At 44.1% G+C, this 23,138-nt stretch overlaps 1 protein-coding gene across 2 annotated transcripts in view; it reads right to left on the bottom strand.

Annotated features, from left to right (window-relative positions):
- Positions 1 to 1,101: 1,101 nt before the first annotated feature.
- Positions 1,102 to 23,138, bottom strand: part of CNTNAP2 (contactin associated protein 2) — a 1,058,280-nt gene continuing 1,036,243 nt past the window's right edge. The window contains exons 19-21 of one of the 2 annotated variants that reach the window (XM_058654907.1): positions 22,223 to 22,462; positions 4,958 to 5,038; positions 1,102 to 1,755 (exon numbers count right to left, since the gene is read on the bottom strand). In XM_058654907.1, the coding sequence (XP_058510890.1) occupies positions 1,556 to 1,755; positions 4,958 to 5,038; positions 22,223 to 22,462 (521 nt within the window). In that variant the 3' untranslated portion in view covers positions 1,102 to 1,555. The remainder of the gene's footprint in view (positions 1,756 to 4,957; positions 5,039 to 22,222; positions 22,463 to 23,138) is intronic. The other variant, XM_012930541.2, reaches the window with a different exon arrangement.

A 23,138-nucleotide genomic window follows, 5' to 3' on the forward strand; every position in this document is an offset into this window, starting at 1 on the left:
GGGGGACGGTTTCATATTTAATTCATTTTGAATTATCTTCAACTTTGGAGGCTAAACATCATTTTCAAATTTAATTAAGAGGCATGGAGAATCGTGATAACAGATCGTAGTCTTTCCAGAAGTAATTTGTGTAATCTTTTTAAAATAAATAAATGTAATGCTTTGGGGAACTTTCAGTGGAGAGCACTGTCCCTATTTGTCCACACGAAGTCTATTCTTTTGAAATACAAATGAGTTATTTATTGGCGTAAGTTGGTCAAGGTTCCTGTTTAAGCTCAGAGCTGTGATTAGCTGGACGTGGTCCATTCTCTGAGAAGCAACAATCAGTAACCAGGTTTGGGATGAACTTGAGGTTCAAATGTGTTTGTTATAGAAATCCCTGATTCACGGCAGTGTCTGTTTTGGATGGAACAACACGTGGTTTAGCTGATTTAAAGTATGGCAGTGTTTTCCATATGATTCCAGAGCAGGAGCTAGAAGAACGTGGCTTTATTGTGTCATGTCCTGTCACAGGACAGTGGTAGGATTTTGTCACAGGAACGGAAAAACTAGGGATTTAAAGCAAAATAAAAACACTTAAGTTACGCATTCATTAGAAAGTGTCCATAGTTTTGCTGTAACTATTGAAAAAAAGCAAACAAACGATACCATCTGGCTCTCATTCTTCCTGGAGGTGCTTCTACACATATCATGTGGTCCAATACGTTGTAGATAAGACAGAGGAAAAATCTTTGAACAGCTGCTCACCACAGTATTATAGTTGATACTTACAGATATTAAGTAAGCCTAAGACTACATACATGGAACAATATTATCTTGTAGAATTCAGTGAAAGATAAAAATCAACAATCTCACGGTACACGACTTCTCCTGGCTGTTTCATGCTTCTCTCCAGCTGTGTGTTAACGCATGACACGCAATATCACCCTCTCTGCTTTGTCCTGCTGGTCTTGGGCCGGAACCCTCAGCCAGCATAGACGGAGGGAGGTCTCTGAAAACGGGCAAAGAGTTGGTTCTTTTGTGCCCTTCCCTTTTCCAATTGCTAGAACATCCAAAGAAACAGTGTATAAACATGAAGTCGTGACTACAATAGCCCATTCCAAGTTGACGATATGCAAAAAAGAAGAGAATGTTGGAGGCCATGTAGAGTTATGTGCATCGGCTTTTCTCGAGAAAAAAATATCCACTTTCTAAGGGCTCTTAAAAATGTAGAAAACTTGCCCTGCTACCATGGGTTTTTAGAACACCTCTAAGCACACACAAAATAAGACAGGTATTACCTACAAATTTCAACCATTGCTTAAACTCTAAAAGCATTTTTTTTTTTTGTATTTTGTTTGGATACAGAAGGGGAAACTCGGCTATAAATATTAAAAAGTATTTTTTGTGTGTGTGGTGGTCAGTCAAGAATCTCGTGTTGCTTGCCCCCCCACCCCCAGCTTGTGCTGATTGGTATTGGAGGATGTGCTCTAGAGTGTGAAGCAGGGTGCTACTGGCCCTCCCCTCCTCCCTCAGGACGCCCCCCTCCCCAGCCCCTAGCCAAGTAAGCCAGCCCTCAGATGAGCCATTCCTTTTTGCTCTCATCAATGGTCTCTGTGAAGTTGGGGTCATTGTTCATGATGGCAGCGTCGGCGCTCTCGGCGGACTCGGCCCCCTTGGCTTCATTCGTGTGGTAGGTGCCCTTGTGACGAAACATGTACCGGATGAGGAAGACCAAGGTGCAGAGGATGGTGAAAATGACTACAGCGATGACCCCTGGTGGGGACAGAAACACCAGCGGTTAATTAACAAAGGGGAACTGTCCCTCCATGGCTGTTTCCTATGTGAGACTAGGGACTTCCGCAATGACACAGATGAGCCTTCTGTTTCTGGCATGAAGGGGTTTACAGAAGCACCAGAAACCTCCCTGGATCTGTGACTAGGTGATGGCATGCCAGCAGGTCAGAAAGTAGCTAGATGTTCATGTTCTAACAGTTTCTACGGGGACCTCACTGAACAGCAAGGGCATCACATGCGGGCTATAGAAGAGGTGGGAAGGCAGGACTAGAATTGAGGCTGTACTAGATCCATCCCCAAAAGGCTTTCGAATGAGACTGAAACATATCACATGGTAAAAAAAGTTAATTGTCAAAGCAAACTTCAGTGCTTATCAAGGAAGACAATAAGATATTAGAACTCAAGGGTAACATTAATGGTGTCAGGCATCTGACAAAACGTGACCCAGACTACAAACAAAAAGGTCAGAAAATGTCACTCGGCTGCAGGAAATGTGATCAGTTAGAAGGAGATCCAGAAATGACAGATAATGGGATGAGCAGGTAATATTAAGATAATAGTTTTTAATTTGTTTAGAGGCTTGAAAGGAAATTGTCATGATGCGTAGCAAAATGGAAGTTTCAAATGAAACCAAAGGGAACTTGTAGAGCTAAGATTCACAATTATATCTGACACAAAAATGTACTGAATGGAGCGATACAGATTAGGTCAGGTATAAATAAATATACATAAAAATGCTCTGAATAAGGAAAGAGTGGATGATAGGAATCAAGTTTGTGATATCTATAAGACATGAACTTTAAACAGTCAAAGAAGTGAAAAATTATATACTACACAACACTGATCAGGACTGAAGTAGCCATATTAATGAGTCAGTACAAGGTTGCTAGGAATAAAACATTTCATGGTGACAAGAGTAAACTATCAAGAAGGTGACATAAATAATATGAGATATATTTCCAATTTAAATGAAGCAAAAACTGATGGAAACTGGCTGAATCTGACCAGTTCACGATGATGCTTGGATATTTCATATTGTTCTGTCAATAACAAATAGAACAATTAAATTCCAGAAGAATTTAGAAGACATGAGCAGTACTATCCACAAACTTGGCCTAAGAAAATAATGCCAATTCTATACTTGCCTATATCAAAATATAGGAAGAAAAACCAATACTCAGATATTATAGGGCCAGTGTTACCCTGATACTAAAATCAGAATGAGCATAAAGTGCTTAGCATTTCTAATAATTGGATAATTGCACATCAGAACCATGGAGACATTACTACTGATCCACTTGAGTGGCTAAAATTTAGAAAAATGACTATTCTAAGTGTTGGAAATACATAGAACAAGTTGGCTTCTCAAACATTGGTCATGGAACTGAACAAGTTTCCATCATTTTGGAAAGCTGGCAACTTTTTAAAAAAAATCTGCATATCTATTTTCTGTAATAACCAGGAATTGCACAGCTGGTAATTACTTAGCAGAAACTATACTTGTAAGATTTATACAAGAATATTCCTAGCAACCTTATTCATAATAGCTCACATCTGGAAATAAGCCAAATATCTATTAATGGGTGAACAGATAAATTGCAACAATTTGTTCAATGGAATACAAGCTGGCAGCAACAATAAATGGCCAATTGAAGCATGCTTCAGAGTGACTAGATTTCACAAAGCTGAATAAAGGAAATAAGGACCAATTTATGAAACTAAGAGACATGAATCTGTAGTAAAAGCAAATCAGAGGTTGCCTTGGCTGGGGGTCGGGGAGGAGTTGTGGGACAAGGGAAGAATCTCCAAAAAGACAGAGCATTAAGAATGATGAAAAATATTTTGTACCTTGTGGTTATGAGTGAATGCATTTGTCAAAGATCATTGAGCTCTTACACTTATAAGTGCACGATATACCTTGATAAAGTTGGTTTTACAGCAAAAAAACACAATGAGACCAGGAGGGAGCTTGATCAGGTTATAACAATTTTTTTTTACAATGTAACTTAAGCACAATGTTGAGTGCATTCTAATTTTATATTCATACTAATTATACTAATTATATATTCATACTTCAAAACGTTTGTGAACACATCTATTTTGGTGCAAAAATTTGCAAACCCATGCACAGGTTTTTCATAATATCCATTTTCATGGATTTGGTACATGGCTGTTAAAAATTTACAGCAAAATAAACTTCTCTCTTAAATTTATTATTTCACAGACTTGTTGAAATTCCCTGGTAGGTGCCTGCTTTCTTCCTGTGGGAAAGGACTCTGCCAAATCCATGTTCATTGTCAGAGTTTAAATCTTTGGTGTGTGTACTAAAGTAGTAGCTGCACGTTAGGAAGGAAACAGCTTTTTGGGATAAGAAGCTGAAGGAAGAGGGGGACAGGGCAGTGGGCAAAAAAGATGTCATTGTTCAACATGTGGGACAGCTCTAGTAGTCAGACTTTTCTGCAACTATCCGTGGTAAGAAGCAAAGACTGGAGTATTTTAGATGATCTGGCTTATTTTCTCATTTTTATTAAGATAATTAAAAACAGGCTTCAAATTTATTCTCCTTTAAAATAATTTTAGAAATTTTTGACAGGCAGATAGACATACAATAGAGCTTCCACCCACTGATTCACTTCCCAGATTCCCCAGTGACACACTGGGCTGGGCTAAAGATGGGGACCCAGAGGTCAATCCCAATCTCCTATGTGGATGGTCAAGAACTCAATTATTTCTTTTCTCCCCTGCCTCCCAAGGTTGGCATTAACAGGAAGCTGGAAACAGAAGTAGGAGCTGGGTATTAAATCCAGCACTCTGCTACACCGTGGGAACATCTGGACCACTGGCCTCCATGCCTGTCCCCATTCCCAGTTCTATAGGAAACGAACCTGGATCACTTTGGATGTAAGAAAAGAGAGCGAAAAAAGAGGAGGTGACGCAGAAATGTCCTGGCTGTTGTCGCTCTTGCCTGCTTACATATTCAGCTCTTGCTTAGCTTACCACCAATATTTTTTTTTTTTCAGTTTCTCCCCTACTATACTTTGCAATCTTATGCCACATGAAGCAGCAAAATGAATGACATGAATATCTATGTCACTATTTTGTGCTAGACTGTTACTGTATTGAAAAAATCGGTTTCTGCCGGAGAGCAGCCATGTGAAAGCTTGTTGTATCTTCCACTTACCTCCAATGATAGCTGAGTTTCTGTTGACCCCATTTCTGATGGCTTGCCCTTGTCCTGGATTATATGGGAAATCGGCACTGGCTGTGCGGAAAGAAAGGAAGCATCCCGTAAGTCTACCATCAATCCCAAACAGTTTGATATCTGTTTCTTACGATCCTTCTCACGCTTCTTGTTGTAAATGAACAACAGGATGGGTGGGTCCATATGACCACTCTCGCTCTTGGTAGGAGGAACACTGCTGCTCATGTGGAGGAGGTGTAGAGAATTCTAGAACCCACTGAGCTGCTCTGTTCCAGTTCCACTGATACATGGCTTTTACTGATTAAAATGAGTTTTCTCCCATATGGCTGAAATGTGCCTCCCTTCGCCTTTGTTGGTTTACAGCTGGTGGTCTTTGTAGAAGAGCTCTGTAGAGCTGACAGCATTAGCTTAAAAAGCAATGATTTCATGAACCTACTGTTTTACACAGCTTTGGCAGAATACTGTATACTTTAGAACTTGTAAGGGGAAAGTGTTTTGTAAAAGCTGAGACAGCAATGGTCAGTCTTACCAATTTTCTGTTTGACAGAAAATGAGTATCAGGTGTATTCCATTTAGATGCTTGGCTAAGATATAAAAATGTCAAATACACAGAAGGCTAATCCTCAGGCCTTAGGCCGGCCGAGTATCTGTTATAATTCATGCAAGGCTAATTCACATTCCGAAATGGTTTCACTTGAGTTGGACTTGAATTTGAGAAGTTAAGGTCAATCTTACAGAAACAGCTCTCCCTGGTCTCCAGCACAGCCATGGTTACTGGGATGGCAGTACCAACTCAAGATAAAAAAAATATTTTCAAAGTAGTTCTTCGGGATAATTAAATGTGTGCCTAAGAAAGCAGATATGGTGGTGCTAGACTGACAACACTGAGTTTTCTAATTTATTACCAGGTTACATATATTCTGGTTTCTCTTCAGATCGTATAAATTTTTCGCCTTTTACTAATCTATTACCAGGTTATAGTCTTTACGAATCTCAGGATAATGAAAAAGGTGGGTAGAATTCTTCCTCATTCTGTTCCCATGGAAAAAAGGAGATTATGGATTCTATCAGTATGTCAATTGAATCCTTGCTTCCTTGGACTTGACATTCTTACTTAGGACTCATTCTTTTCTGGATGTATATATTCCTGTTGGTGTCATTCAGACCTACAGGCACAGGCACAAATCCTGAGCACTCAATGTATTCTTCAAACTAGTGACTACAAAAGTGATTTTTGGAGCTAGCAGCTTTACCTGGTCTTAGCCTAAGTGTAGCTAAGGCTTTAGTGTAGCTAAAGGAAACAGGCAGAGCCGCTGCAAAGCTAAGAGTAATCAGTTGCTGTCCTATTAGCTCACTTGGCCATTCCGCCCCAGTATTTTCTGGAATAGACTGGATTGATACTCAAAGTTCCAGATGTTAGTCCAGGAATGCCAAGATCTTTCATCGCTATACTTATTTGCTGTCATTACAGTAATCATAAACTCTTCCTATCTGACTAAAAATGGCTTACAGAAAAAATGTATAATAGAGTCCTCCTTTAAATCCAAGGTTTCCAAACTTCCTGTTTCTTCTCACTTCTGGGGAGAGGGGAGGGGAGGGGAGAAGCCTTATCCAGCCTCTCCAGCATCCCAGTCCCCGAGAATGGGGAACAGCCTGTCTTTAAAGAAGTATATTCACAGATGTTATTGATGGCTTCATTCATTCATTCTTCCAATTTCTGTAGAATATCTACCAGGTCAGATTTTATTTTTTTGCTGGCAAAACACAATGGACCATAAAATAGGCAAAATGTTTCATTAGTAAGGTTTCTGATTTCATGTACACAATCTGTTTATTCCAGGGACTGTCAAAGCATTTGGTTTATATAGTCAAATACTGATTTAAAGCATGGATGTGGTTTGAATTATGAATATCTCTACTTAGAGTGAATTGCCTGAAATGGCCTTGTAGTTACCACATTCTAAGTCGCACACCATCAAGGCACAGTAAGATTTGGTTATTAATGTATATACTTCCCTGGCATAAGCCATGCCATACAGACTGTCAGCAGTTTCTTGCAGATGAAAGCCTCAGCTTTAAGATTTAGTTACTGGAAAGACAGAATTGATACATGTGAGTGCGCACATAGATATATCTTCTATATTGGTTCACTACCCAAATGGCCGCAACAGCCAGAACCTGGCTGCTGTCAGGAGCCAGGAGCTTCTTCCAGGTCTCCCAGGTGGATGGCAGGGACCCAGGGTCTGGGCCATCTTCTGTTGGTTTCTCAGGCACATTAGGGAGCTGCATGGGAAGTGGATCACCTGAGATGTCAACCGGGGCCCACATGAGATGCTGATGTCTCTGGTGGCCATTTTGCCCACACTACGCCACAAGGCTGGCCCTGAAAGTGTCTGCTCTGGCTGCTCAGCTCCTGCATCCCTTCCTGGTCCTTTCATATTGTGATTACTCCCCTGTGGGCCCTGTGCTGTCCACGTTCCTGTCATGATCCGGCTAGAATTAGAACCCAGGTAAAGTTGGTTCCAAGGTCAATCTGAGCTCCCCTGCCTTTTTGAAGGCCAGGAAGGGACAAGTGAGCAGTTGAGGCTCCACCTTTCAGGGGGCTTGGGGTGGGACCCGCCAGAGGAGACGTGAAGGGAATTGGACATACGGAGTTCCAGGTGCTTTTAGTACACTTACGTGGGAATGTTTACAAGGTGCACTGCTTTGGAGGTAGGTCATATTTCTTATCTTTGGTAAAGCAGAGAGATCTCTTAATCTTTCAATAATAAATGTGTGCCTTCAAAATACATCAAGTATGATGACAACCCTTTGCAATCGTTTTGTCTATTGTATAATATTCATGGTGGTATGGGACAGTTGGCTTTCCTGCTTCAAGTTGCATGGCTAGTGGACCAAGGCACAGTTCCTTTGTGGTCTGAAGCCTACTGACCATTGCATCTTGGCCACAGAAGCATGGGAAAACACAGATGCTTAGACGTGGTAGGCCTCTTCCCATTTCCCTCGAGGCTACCAACACATAGTGGAAGGTGTGGAAATTGTAGAAGCGACCTGAAATGACTAGAGCATGACAAGAGCTAAGCTAGAGGAAAACACTTGAACATATGGTGGCGTTGTCTCTGATCTCAATCTGAACACTTGGCATGGGAAGAAGGTCTCCCTTGGGCCAAATTTCTTTTCTGTCTTCCCTTATGGGACACTTTGTTAACGCAACACAACCTTCTGGGCACACAGGTCCCTACTGCTGCAGGGGAGCACGATTCTTCTGATCCGGACACTGCACTCTGCCTGGTTGTCTGTTTTATTTCTGCTTTCCTTCATCAAATCTTACCCTTTTCCTGAAGGTATCCAGAGCAGCCTCTACCTAGGTGACTGGTTCTCTTGTGATGGATATACTTTTTTTTAAAAAATTTTATTTCAAAGGCAGAGTTGCAGGTTGTGTGGGGACTCAGGGTGGGAGAGAGAAGACTCCTGTTTGCTTTTTCATTTCTCCAATGGCCAGGCCAAAGCCAGGAACTTGAAACTCACATGGGTCTTCCCCCCCATTGATGACAGCAACACAAGTACTTGGACCAATTTCTGCTGCTTTCAGGAACAAGCTATTCAGGAAACACTAATACCAGTAGTTCCTGTAAGTCAGGCACCATTCTAAATCATTTTCATGTATTCCCTTTTTTTGGGTCTTCATGTGAATCTTAAAAGATAGGTACACCCATCCAATTTTGGAGAACTAAAGTCTTCTTTGAGGTTATAAGACCAGGCCCCAGGAGCCGGGTTTCAGAAAGCTGAAACTAAGCTGTCTCTGGCGAGAAGGGATCAGTCCCATGATCAACAGCATCGCGTGGTCTAAAGTAATCTAGCAAGTTGGTCTGTTTGTTCTTTCTGCGGTTGGTGCATGGTGCAAGGTCAGGGTCATTGAATGGCTTCCGAACACCTGGGGAGGGACTGATGGGACAACAGATACTTCTGCATGATGGTAGCATCCACTGAGCAATGCAGTAAACCCAGAAATCTAAAGCAACACAAAGTACAGAAACCCCACTTTGCCTTGGTAAATGATAGGAACCCCTCAAGGGCCAATGCAGCAGACAGACAGTGGTTTTCACTACTGCAAATGCGCTCAGGCAGCCTGCAATAGTGCTAATTGTGTGAAAAGCTTGATTGTCAGCATATAATTTTTGATTACATGTACAGACTGAAAAATTAATAGAGGTTTCAAGGCAGGTGCTTCAGTACTAGAAACTGCTTAACAAGATAATTTTATGAACAGAATATTCAAAAGGGATCTGAATTCTTCAGCATCCAATTGCTCGTCTGCTCCCTTGAGTGGGTAGGAGAAGGAGGAGTGAAACCTTTTTTTTTAAAAAACTATAGGAAATAAATTTGATTATAGTTCTCATTTACTACGTTTCAAAGTATGTGTAATTGCGGACTGCAGGCTCAGAAACCAGTTGCAAATAAAACACAGTTTAGCGCACAGGAAAGTAAATCCTGATATTCTAACATCATCTCTCCCTCTCTCCTACCCCTTCAGAATGAAAGGCACAGAAAGCTTCAGGTTGTCAGCTATTACAGACAAAACATTAGATGGGATCTGACATCTCCTAGAGGAAAAAAGATCTCCATGGAAACCAGCATCTAGATGATAATTCGAGACACTTCAACAAAACTGCCATTAATTAGAATTTAAATACAACATTCTTGTGCAGGAGTCCGGAGGAGCTGCCGTCTGTGGGCTCTGTTTTTCATGCTTTGTTTCTTTTTCACTTTAATCTCTCTTTTCCAACCTGAGTTTCACAGAAGAAAATTTTTTTCTCAAATGAGTTTTTTTTTTTTTGCCTTCACTATGATCGATGTTCCACAAGAAGGAATAGGAATAAGGTTATTGACTAAGACGCTGAAAAGAGAAGGGTCACTGTTTTATTTGAAATGAGGACACTGCAGCTCACATTTCCAGGAGAGAGAATTCTTACCAACAGCGGGTTGTTGCCCAGGCAGTCAATATGTGGCCTGTGTCGGTTTTACATGCACCCTCTTACCTCAGCCTCTAAAGAAAGCGAGGAAGCTAGAATGTCTTATTTGGAATGTGAAAGAGATGATGAATTTTTGTGACACAAATTAAACATTGTGTATTTTCATTTTTTTAAATAAAGCAGACATTTCGGGGCTGGTATGAAGGCTCAATAAATTAATCCTTTAAGTGCCAGGATCCCACATGGGCACTGGTTCATGTCCTAGCTGTTTCACTTCCAGACTAGGTCCCTGTTTGCAGCCTAGGAAAGCAGTACGGGACACCCCGAGCCCTTGGGACCCTGTATCCATGTGGGAGACCTGGAAGACGGTCACAGTTCTTGGCTTTGGACTGGCTCAGCTTGGGTTGTTGTGGTCATTAGGGGAGTGAACAGTGGATGTAAGATCTTTCCCTCTGTTTCTGCTTCTTCCTGCAAATCTGCCTTTCCAACAAAATAAGTAAATCTTTTAAAAAAAATATTTAAGGGTCCAGTGCAGTAGTCTAGTAGCTAAAGTCCTCGCCTTGTATGCACCAGGATCCCTTGTGGGTGCCGGTTCTAATCCTGGCAGCTCCACTTCCCATCCAGCTCCCTGCTTGTGGCCTGAGAAAGCAGTCGAGGACGGCCCAAAGCCTTGGGACCCTGCGCATGCGTGGGAGACCTGGAGGCAGTTCCTGGCTCCTGGCTTTGGATTGGCTCAGCTTTGGCTGTTGTGGGCACTTGGGGAGTGAATCAGTGGATGGAAGAGCTCCCTCTCTCTCTCTTCCTCTCTGTATATCTGGCTATCAAATAAAAACAAATAACTCTTTTACAGTAATAATAATAAATATTTGAGCGAGAGCGAGCGGGAATGAGGGATGTGCACTACTCTGGTTCAATGGCCCATATGCTTGTGAAAGCTGGAACTTAGCTGCACCAGAGTCGGGAGCTGGGAACACAGGCTGGGCCTTCCTGGCAGGCAGCAGAGCCCGAGCTGCTGAAGTCATCCGCTACGTGCTGTCCTGCAGGCTCTGCATCCGGAGGTAGCTTTTAGCAGAGCCGGGTCTTGAACCCAGACCCAGGCTGTTTAACCCTTAGGCCGAATGCCAGCTCACAGCCGGCTGCCACAGATTCTGCAGCTCCGCACCCCTTTCTGCAGCCGCGGGGGCAGTTGGGTGGTGGCTGGGTCCAGGCCACATGTCAGCAAGGTGCCAGAGTCAGGGCTAGCAGGTGCTGAGACAACTCATCCAGGACTCCCACTGCAAGTCCTCAGACAAGTCTAGCTCCAAGAGTGGCAGAGCCAGGGCCTGGGTGCCCCATGGTAGGGGGCTGCACGTCACAGGTTAACAACGTCACAGTGTTCTTGTGTGAGGTTTGCCATCTCTTCTCTCTCTGCCTCGCAGTGATGTGGGCAGGAGTGTAGGGGTGGAGAAGCCCCATGTCTGGGGGAGCATGACAAGTTTGGGAACTAGCAAATCTGTTGGGAAAATTGCGCTTTTTGGCTGCGTGCCATTCAGGTTGCATTACTTTCTGTAAATACAGGGTCTGGGCGACAAGAGTGTTTCTGCACTGTGTGAAGGGTGGGTTCTTTGTCTTAGGAAAATTACCATACCTTTCGAGGTGGTCTTCTCCCACCCCTCTATATGCCTCATTTTGATGTGTCTTAGGGGAAAAGTAAGCAAATGGATTCCTCAGTGCTCTGGTTCAGAGGCTTCGAACAGTAAGTTGGATGCAAATCACCTGCACCTTGTTAAAATGCAAAGGCTGACGGACTTGGGTGGGGCGGGGCACCTGAGGGTCCGCACATCTGACAGGCTGCCAGGGTGCTGGAGTCACACCTCTCCCTGAGTCAGCAAACTGAAACACCCTGGGCCATCCGATGCGTGCGTGCGTGTGTGTGTGTTGCCTGAGAGGGAAACTGAATAATCCACAGAACTTTTTTTTGTCTTGGCTAAATCATTTTGTGCTTTCAATGATCGTCATGACAGAACGCCCCACAGTTCCAGTCCGTGAGCTCGAGTTTTCAGCGTTGTGAAACAATAATAAGGCGCTCGGCTTTCATTTCTGGCAGTTCTTTAGGATCTTTCGTTGTAAGGGAAAGCCCACTGCTACTTCATTTTTAGAGCAGTTGAAGCACCATAAAGCAGTTGAAGTCTAATAAACAGTTCTGTTGGTTGTGTCTTTGGATACTTTTCCTGGTTTAAAACTAAAGCACACATCAGCTCTCTAAAGCATGCTCAGGGAGGGGAGGATGTTATGTTGTTGTCACTTAGGCTCCTCTGGTTTTTGAGGCACTCGAGGGCATATATGAGAGTGAACAGTGTGTTTTTTAAAAAAATATTGTGTTCACTGTGCTGGAGTTTATTGGGTTTTTTTGGAAACAATTGTTTCCTGTTGAACAGTCATGTGTGGGTGGGGGTGTGCAGTGTCAGAGTCCCCCAGCCCAGACTGGAAATATTTTTAATATGATTTATTTATTTGTAATTGGAAAGTCAGATATACAGAGAGAAGGAGAGACAGAGAGGAAGATCTTCCATCTGCTGATTCACCCCTCCAAGTGACCACAACGGCTGGAGCCTTGAGGGAGCTTGAGGGAGCTTGGGGGAGCTTGGGGGAGCTTGGGGGAGCACGTGTCACGGTTTTGGCAGCCAGGAAGGACAAAAGGGCTCCTTTGGCTGCTCATAGGTCGCTTTGAGTGGAAATCCGTAAGTTGTCCCTGACCCGGGTGGGTCTTTTGGGAATAGTGAAATAGTCCTGCTTGGCCTTTGCTGTTCAGAGAGTGCAATGAATAAAAAAGTTGTATTTTAGAGAAGATTGCTCCTTGGTTCCAGACCATCTCATCTTGCATAAACTGTTGTATTAACTGAAGCATACGCCCCTGCTCTCTGTGGGCTGGGACTGGCTCTGCCAAGGTGTGCGGGGTGGCTGTGCCATCCCTGCTACTCCAGTAAAGTGTGACATGGAGCCCATGTATTCCTACGTGTTCACAAGGCCACATGGAGCGCAGTCATCTTATGGCCTGCCGAGAGATGCTGGTTCCACCGCGTGGTCTACCATCAGGTGGAGCTGAGCAAACCTAATGAGCTTTGAAAAATTAATTTTGCGTTTATTTTAAGCCTTTCATCCATGCCCAGTAGAGCTATTGGTTTTGAAATACTCTTTTCAGCTGCATTAATGCAAGTGAAAATTTAATAATTCCAATCCCAAGACTATTTTCTTCCAGAAAGCTGACTTCAGAACGTGAAGGTAAAAGCCCTGCGCTAAATAGCCTGTCATTATGTTTTAAGGTGTTTTTCCTCCTGAATTAACCTCAGACCTCACAAGGCAACTGGCTTAGCTTTTTGATGGGCCAAATGGCTCCTGGTCATCTCAGAATGTCTTGGAACACACAGGATCCTCTGTCATGTGTACTCCCTGGTGCCAGCGCCCATCGTCATAATGTGATAAACTTGCAAAAGCTACGTGCTGCTTTGGTGGTTCTGCTTCTCATTCATGTCGAGTGTGAAAAAAAAAAAGCATTGAATTGACTTTAGCAGCCATGGGGATGAATAATTCCTTATGAAAAAGTTGGAAAAGTCCAGCTCCCTGCTTGTGGCCTGGGAGGGCCTTCGAGGATGGCTCAAGGCCTTGGGACTCTGCACCCACATGGGAGACCCAGAGGAGGCTCCTGGCTCCTGGCTTTGGATTGGTTCAGCTCTGGCTGTGACGGCCACTTGGGGGAATGAACCAGCGTATGGAAGATCTTTCTGTCTCTCCTTCTCTCTGTAAATCTGCCTTTCCAATAAAAATAAATCTTCAAAAAGCCTTTGCTGTTGCTCTCAGGCATGAAATTCAAGAGCAGAAACAAGAATGTAACCCTGACTCCTATCTCGGAATCATCCATGCAGAGCGTGTACCATCAAGCAAAGGTGTCAAGGGAGTGAGACAGTACTGGTATTTAAGTGATGTGTTTCCTACACAGGGCGTTTGGTGACAAGCCACAGACTTCATCTGGATGCTTCTGCCGGATGCTCACGGGCTGAGACACGAGCTCCCAGTTTGCCAGATAAGGTGAAAACAGCATTTCCAGGGATCCACCGGCAGGGATGGCCACCTGGGGATGGCCAAAATAATCATGCAATGGTGAGTCTGTCAATGAATGATGCTGGAAAATTTGGGAGGTGTGGTGCTCTGTTGTGTGTGGCTCCCTAAGTCTGGGACATAGTGCTATGAGAGGCACCTATGTATTTAGGTCAAGGACCAAAATAAATTGAGAAAGTTGTTAAAGAGCTACTTCCATAAAAAGCAGTAGGTGCCAAGGGGTGTTAGAGGAGGCACCGGCTGAACACTCAGTGTCATGTTTTAAGGCTGAGGCTCTCTTTGCCACTCAGCGATCCAGGGACCAGCCATGTTGCCCAGAAGCTGGCTAGAAATGCGGAATTGCCAATCCCATTTGTAACCCATTGAATCTGCAGGCTCTGATTTCCCCCGGGCGGTTCTAACATTAGCTTCGGGAGCTTCTTTGGATTGTTTCGCATCTTGAGATGGAGAAGTCCACTGTGGGACGAGTGGGCATCAGAAGGTAATTATTCATAAACTTTCATCATCACAAAAACTCTGGGCAATCAATATCATACTGGAATTCTTGAATTCACATGTGAAAACAATACGTAAGGGCAGACAGACATTCTGAAAAATAAACCATCCCAAAATTGAAGGGAAAAAGATCGGCTTTGTGAGATATTAAGTATTATAAAAGCTCAGTGATTTGTGACAACTTGTTTCTGTCAAACATGAAAGCAGTCAAGAATTTGTTAAAGGCAGGGCAGGTAGAGGCTCAAGCAATGATGCTGGGGAAACAACTGGGGCAAAAATTGGATTCTAACCTTACTCTTTCCACCAAAAGTAAATGATCAGTGCAGGAAACAAGTAGACCCTATGCTAAATCATTAAATCTTTTAGCAAAAAAGAACACAAAATAATTTTAAAATAATTTGAGAAGGTATCAAAATCCTAGAGCCACCAAATGCTTTTTATTTCAGCATGCTGAATTTAAAACTTATATAGGAAAAAAATCCTTTACATTAACAAAATATATTTAATGTTTGTCATTTAAATGCACATTAAAGTAGGAAATTAACATATAGAGAATGGTTATGAATCAGTAAGTTCACAATAGGAAAGAATATAAATATGGAAGGTTTACAGAGAAACACAAATGATTCCTCAGATTTTTCAAATAATTAATCTTATGATTGATGAAATATCAAGCAAAACAGCAAAATGAAAAAAACATTGCATTGTGCTGGTGAGGGTATAGGAGGACAAGGTCAAAGTCATCAAAGGGAATCTCATTGGGGAGTGATTTGTAATAGACCTGAAATACACTTTGGATCAAAAATCATGTGTACAGATGACTTATTATGGAACCACCGCAGAGACAAAAGGTCGGCTGCAACTAAAATGACCGTTAGGTAGAAATTAACATATATATATATGTATGAATAATGGTGCTTTTGCAGAAAAAAGCAAAATCTGGATCATTTGCAGGAAAACACATTAGCAAATAGACAATTTTCCTTGCCCAGTAAATGAAGATTAGTAGATACAATGGCCTCATCAGGCCATCTGAGCGTAAGGCTGAGAACAGAGACTTGCTAGAAATAAAGGGGCAATTACAAATGCTGGGATGGTTACTTGAGGGTGCTTGTGGGTTGTGAAGAAGAACGCAACCCACAAGGAAGCCACGCAGTGTTAGAATATTCAACCTATCCGTAACTGTCTTGGCTGACTGGCCATCACTTTGCACACCTGTGTGAACTCACTGGCCCTTCTGGCTTTGGCTGTGACCTGACTCTGGGAAAGAGAGAGCTGGGGAACATGAAATGCATTCCACTCTGCTCAGGGCCTTGAGCTGCCTGTTCGGATGAGGTGCTGCTGAGCTTTGCAACAGGGCACCAGGGAACAAGAGCTGCCAGCGGCTTTCTTCTGGGAGGAGATGGACCGCTTCTGAGTATATGAGCTGTGTGGATGGACAACAAGTCCTTTCAGTAGTGATTAATTACAACCTTTATAACTAGGTCTTCAGGAGCTTTACCTCTTAAGGAGCTTGGATTAAGTTTCACTTTCGGTATTTATATTTATGGAGTCCCATGTGATGTCTCGATGCATGTATACACTGTGTAATGTTCAAATCAGGGTAAACATCTCTCATCCATTTCTGTAGGCTGAAAACATTCAAAATCCTCTTCTGCTTTTTGCAGTTTGTTTCCAAAGCACACCGGACATTGTTGCTGCTTGTAGCCCTCCTCCTGTGCAGAACAGCACAACTTCTCTAGTTTGATTCTAACCTAGAAGTTGGTCATCAGCCTTTTCCCATCCCTCCCCGTTGTCACCCTCTCAGGGGAGCCTGCAGGAATCCGCATTCTCCCACCGACCTCTAAGAGTTCACCTCCTCCAGATTCCACCCGAGAGAGATCATATGGTGTTTGTCCTTCTTATCTGGCTAATTTCACTTATAATTTCACTGGATAATTTCACGTATCCTTGTGACCTCCATCTCTTTCCAGGGTGGGATACTACACTGTGTACAGGTAAGTACCACATACTCATCAGCTGATGGCCACTTAGGTGGTTTCCATTTTTTTGGCCCCATCTATCGGAGCGAGATTTTAAAAAAATATTCTAGGATGTGGTTATTTGATCTATGAATGTATACTGCTCAACACCCTGAAGTTCATTGCCTTCCGAGGCAGCCTGGTGCACAGCTGAGGGCTGCTCCTCAGCACAGCACCAGATTCTTGGATTCTTTTTTCTGATGTTTGTTTTGTTTTCATGTTTCACAGTGGGTGTGTGACCATCTGCAGTTGTCTTTCTACTGGCAAGTCCTTCGCAATGCAAGGAAATAGAATTGCCTGCATTTGAGAAAGAATAAAAGCCAAAGTGGATAACTGGAGGTGAACCACAGCACGCGTTAGACATTCTGTGACCTTGAAGTAGACCTGTGTCCCACCTGGTAAGGCGCGCTCTAAAAACTGGTCTTAATGATGTTTCAGAGACTGGCTATATTTCTGTTCTCCCAGGAGGAAAACAAAAATTAACTGGGGGTCAACTCATTTCAACCTAATCAAATCACGCATAGCAAGGATTTCAAGTATCATTTTGCCCTACAAAGATGTAGTATTACTGCTCCATGCCTGGTCCTCTAACAGCTACAAACAAAATCACAATATTATTGATTGACCTGTTTTCACTAAGTTGACCCAAAGTCAGTCAATTCATTGGCAAAACTGCATTGTAAATGATATCTCTTGGACTTGAGCCATACACAGCCTCACCAACCATAAACCTCACTCTCTTTGCAAAATATTGCCAGAGCCCAAAGGACTTGGGAGAGGTAATGAGTCACTCAAGGCATCCTGTGCCAGGGAAAGAATGCATTTCTGTTAAAGGAGGCAGAAAGATCGCAAGACCTATGGCGAGAGGCCTTGACTTGTCATTTCCATGCTAACACCAGGTGTTGGCTAAAACGGACCTGGCGTCAAGTAGGAGTTGAGTAGTAGGACTACGAAGGTCTTTTAAATATCCCACTTATGTAGTATTCTTCAGAGCATGCTTAATTTTGACAAGTGTATAACCCTCATTCTGAAGCAGCATCTTGCAATGTGTTTGACGTCTGTTCACTACCTCAGGACCAGGCTGACTCCTTAAGCTGACGCTGCTGCCTGGCGCTTCCCACCTTCAGTCTGATGTGCTTTCGCCGGAACCCCTGAGCCTCGGCCAGGCTGCGGGGCCAGGATGCTGTTGTTTCCAGCCTGATTTCCCAGTTGTAAACCTGGAGATCCACTTTTCTCAAATTTATTTAAAACCTCTTTACCTAAAGGAGCTTCCTTAGCAAGTGGTCAGAGGAGTTTGCCACTACCTTGTTTTCGAGTAAATACAGGTGTTTTTTTGTTGTTACAGATTTATTTATTTTTATTACAAAGTCAGATATACAGAGAGGAGAGAGAGAGGAAGATCTTCCATCCAATGATTCATTCTCCAAGTGATCGCAATGGCCGGTACTGTGCCGATCCGAAGCCAGGAGCCAGGAACCTCTTCCGAGTCTCCCATGGGGGTACAGGGTCCCAAGGCTTTGGGCCGTCCTCAACTGCTTTCCCAGGCCACAAGCAGGGAGCTGGATGGGAAGTGGAGCTGCCGGGATTAGAACCGGCGCCCATATGGGATCCTGGTGCATTCAAGGTGAGGACTTTAGCCACTAGGCCACGCCGCCGGGCCTAAGTAAATACAGTTTTATTTCATTTGAAAGACAAATTAATTCTATCTGCTGGTTCGCTTTCCCAGTGCCTGCAACAGCTGGAACTGAGCCAAGCAAAAAACCAAGGGCAGAGAACTCAATCCTGATGTCCAACATGGGTGGCAGAGACCCAACTATCTGAGCTGCTGGCAACAATTGGGGCTAGGCCATGCCAAAGCCAGAAGCTGAAAATTCAATTTAGTTCTCTTGCATAGGTGGTAGGGACCCAAGCTTTAAACTGCTATTTGCTGCCTGCCAGGGTACACAATGACAAGAGGCTAGAATGAAGAGTGGAGTTTGTGGGCCTGGTGTGATAGCAAAGCAGATAAAGTCCTCACCTTGAATGCACCAGGATCCCATATGGGCGCTGGTTCTAATCCTGGCGATCCCACTTCCCATCCAGCACCCTGCCTGTGGCTTGGGAAAGCAGTCGAACATGGCCCAAAGCCTTGGGACCCTGTACCTGTGTGGAAGACCCAGAAGAGCTCCTGGCTCCTGGCTTCGGATTGGTTCAGCTCCAGCCGTAGTAGCCGCTTGGGGAGTGAACCATCGGACGGAAGATCTTCCTCTCTGTCTCTTCTCGCTGCATATCTGCCTTTCCAATAAAAATAAATAAATCTTTAAAAAAAATAGTGGAGTTTGCACTGGGATCTGGGCACTCTGACATGAAGGTGTGCCAAGCATTAGAACTGCTATACCAAATGTGTGCGCCTCCAGTTTCATTGGCTGAGTGATTCTCCACATTGGTGGCACCCAGGGGAGACTTCACAGCTAAGTATGCCCAGGGACCCACTTCAGAGGGTCTAGACTTAACTGACAGAGGTGGAGAGTAGGATGGGATTTTTAGAAGTTCCTGAGGGGAGATTCTGAGAAGCCCTGTGACCAGCGGCCTCCCTAAGTCTCCTGTAAATCTTGCTATGGTGGATGCTGAGTCAGGGAGTGTCTGGGAGGCCTGGGAAGTCCAAGTCCAGCACGTGCTCCTGGACATGGGATGAAATAATCCACTTCCAGACATTCCAGCCAGGACACCTGCTTGCCCTCGCTAGTCTCGGCCAGACTTGGGAATCCGTCAGTGTGACATCACGATTGTAGTTCTGGGTACACACTGTTGTTTTGCTTGTAAAGAGTTCATAGTGAGGGTTCTTATTCTGTTCAACATGGTGGACTCCCAAATCAGAATCCAGAATGCTGAATTTAGCTGTCTCCATCCTCCCCCCAAAAAAGTATAAATGCTGATGTGGGGACCCTACTTGGAACCCCAGCGTTGGTAAGAGAATTATTTTAAACTACAGACATGCAGTTTCAACAAATGCTGAAAGAAAGCTTGGAACTTTCATTAGTCCTACATTCCAAAGCAGGGATCCATGAGCTGAGGCTGCTGTGCTTCCCTCTTTGATGTGGCTTTGATTCCCAGGAAGACCGAGAAAAAACCCAGCATGGGTCACCACTCCGCGCCACTGGCCTTGAGGGAGCTGGGCAGACCAGTCAATACGTCCTTCATTTGTTCTCCTGGAACCCCATGGGGTCTTCCCACAGGTCTTCTCTCCTCCCTGCCCCTCTCTAAGTTAGCTTCATAAGCGCTCACCATCTGTGGAGCACTTAGCTCAGCACCTGCACCTAAGTAGCACTTAGCTCAGCACCTACACCCGCCTTCCTTCAAGTCTCCATCTTACTCCGTCCCGTTTCCTCCCCTCAGCCTGATTTCCCTCTGGGAAGAAGAAAAAAATCAAATCATGTAATTGCAGTAAACTTTTTGCTTTGTCGTTTGTAAGCAATGTTCTGCTCTTTTGATGTAGTTCATGAGTTTTATTTTTTTCCATCAATATTTCCCAGCCTATGAAAATGGCTGACAATAGGATGAACACTGCAACTAGTTGAAAAGTTACTGCCAAAAGGTAAGTAGGAAATTTTGTGTAAAAAAAAAAAATCTGTTGTTATTACCTGAGTTGCAGAATTTTGATCTGAATATTGACAACTCAGATATTTCCCATATACATTTTATGAGTGTCGTGAATAAAGCAATTAAAAAAAAAATAAACTGGATTTAAAAAAAAATACAACTGCTGCCTGCAATCATATCTCACAGACCTTAAAAGCAAGCCTTTTGCTAATTAGGTCATACTGAATAGGAATAGTGAAATTCTAGATGTTTCTGAAACGAGTTCCTGGGCAGCCAGCTTAGGCCACACACGCTCACAGCTACACACACTGAGTTCCTGAAGCATTTCAAACACCATGCATTGTCTGTGGCCCCCCCCTGGTACTTGCAGCCATTTATCTGAGACTCTCTCTTCCTCCGTGGCCCTGACACGTCTTTTTTTCCTCATGGATTTGCATTCTTTTCTCCTTTGCATCAGGATCTGTTCTTGTTCAAGCCAGCCCAGGAGGAAAAACCATCCTGCTGTGTAACCCTAACAACGTTCCTAAAGGGAGTTCTTTCTAGGTGCCCTTGGCCTTGCAGTGCCCCTGCAGCGTCTGTTACAGGAGCCCAGGTGTGAGGAACAAAGGGGGCTGCTGCTTCTGTAAATTGGCTACTCTGACAATGGGGCGATTTGGGCTGCTTTTTGAAGCTTCACAAAGCTTCGTGGAGCAGCCCTGGCAAGGGATCACAATGACAAGAGCTACCCTGGAGCTCATGAACGCATCGTGCGGGGCTGGAAGGTAATTCCAGCAATCCGATGCGTCGTGTTTACACGCTGAACTTGCTCACCAATTAGAAGGCTGGGGAGGAGGATTAGGACGCGTTCTCTGGAGAGTCAGGCATGCTGGCAAGTTGTGTCTAATAGAACAATAGTTATGATTAGATAGGAGTGGCGCTCAGCTTTTTATAAACTTTTGCTACAAGTGGGTGGTTGGTCTGAATGTTTTAAATACATCAGCTCACAGAATTCTATGAAGGAGGAGCTATGATCTCCACGTTAGAAATAGTTGTTTCCCAATGGAATGAATTCTATCCAGCTTGAATCGGCTGCAGGTTGCTAGCCTCCTCCCTTCCTGGTTCTGCAGCACAACAGCACACATTGCTGGGAGACTTACAATGTCACCTTTGGGGGTTACACCTGCTGCTTCACTATGTTGGGGGTGGGGGAGGCAGAGGCTTGGCATCAAGATGCACAGTGGGTTTACCTGCCTCAGTTGATGCTGGCATCCTCTCAGAGCCAGTTCTGAGTCCTCGCTGCTTCATATGGTATTAACACTTGTGAAAGTAGCAGAAAATGGGTCCCGACCACCAACCACCGACCCGGGAACCTTGGATGGAGTGTCAGGCTCCTGCTATCAGCCCAGCCTAATCACCTAGCTACCAAGGCCATTTAGGGGGCAAACCTGAGTTAGGAAGATCTCTCTGTCTCGTCCTTTCTCTAATTCTAACTTTCAAATAAAAAAAATTTTTAAAGGATACATGAGTTGTTCAAGGCCAGTTTAGGAGGATTAAGGGTTGAGTCTCTTGAAATGCAGTTTCCTGCACTCTCCATCGCTCAAAGTTACATAAACATTGGATTTTCCTCTAGTTAGCTTTGTAGCCAGTGGCTAGATCTTTTCATTAGAGTTCTCTACTTTCAAATGACAGAAGTGGGACAAATCCACTAAATTTTATAAGCTTCAGTGTAGCTCCAAGATCAAGAAGGTTCCAGTGCTATTTGTGTAAGGTAGGGTGGGGCAGAGCAGTGTCTGGCTTTAGGAAAACCACCTCTTACATTAGAACTACAGGGCTGCACGTCACCTAGAGTCCTCAGAGGCAAATGGGAAGAGGTGATTTGATCACAGCATCCCACCGTCACGGTGAAGGCACCTCACCGTCAGCCCGAGGTGCACCTTGCACTTAGCTCTAGCATGGAGCAAGGACAGGTGGAACGTTCGAGTCCTTCCAGTGTGTGCTAGTCACCTAGACCTCACCAAGTGAGGGTCTGCATTAACCCATGACACAGAGAACTCAAGTGGTGAGAAATAAAGCAATTTGTCCAAGACTGCTCTGGACTGTACCTGAATCCAGGTGATCTAAGTGCCAGGGGTCGGTGGCAGACGACATGGGGGACAGCGTCAGTGGGGAGGCACCGCAGTTGGACTCCACCAGCTCGCCCTGGATGTGCACGTGGGCCGAGGCGTTGGTCTGCCTCAAGGCAGCCTTGAGAGGGGCGATCTGGTTGAACTGGACTCTGGACAGGCAACCGGTGAAACCTGGGGTGTTATAGTTGTGTATATCTTGGTCAGTCCTCCCTGATTCTGAAAGACAAAGAGAAAAGAAAAATCAGACTCGACTACATACTATATTCTACCTGCTTGTCTTTGCTTGTGCCCCAGTCTTTGAAGTTTTCATGTCAGATAGTAGGTTCTTGTAGCTGAAATAGGAATGACTTGATGGGACACAGAGTGGTGGGCTTTGAGAAGCTTGTGTCGGCTTCTCAAGTTCCTAACAGATAAAACATCATCCCAGTCCCTTCTGGATGCTTTGACTCTGTCTCCAGTTCCCTGCACACACTGGCTCTGATCGACTTTTCTGGTTCCTCCCTGAGCCTCTTACACATTACTGAAAAGGGCCACCTCTCTGAGTGGCCCTCCTGGTAGACCATGGTTCAGCTTTGTAGCTCTGTTTTCTCCGTAATTCTTAACTGAAAGTAAAGAAAAAAAGAAAGGAAAGAAAGGGAAAGGATGGGAGGAAGAGTTCAACAGCTTAAAATTGGACATCTCCGTGCAGGACAATCCTGATGGGATTCCAAGGTTTGCAGAATCCCTGTTGGTCTCTAATGCAGATATTGAAAGAAAACTTGTCCACTCCCTCACAAGGCACATTAACATACACATGCATTGCCACACAAGGTGCCCATATGGGATGCTGGCACTGCAGGAACTGGCTTAAACTATCACACCACAGCACTGGCCTCTCTCTGCCTTTCAAATA

Source organism: Ochotona princeps, chromosome 25 (genome assembly GCF_030435755.1).
Source record: "Ochotona princeps isolate mOchPri1 chromosome 25, mOchPri1.hap1, whole genome shotgun sequence".
NCBI lineage: Eukaryota > Metazoa > Chordata > Mammalia > Lagomorpha > Ochotonidae > Ochotona > Ochotona princeps.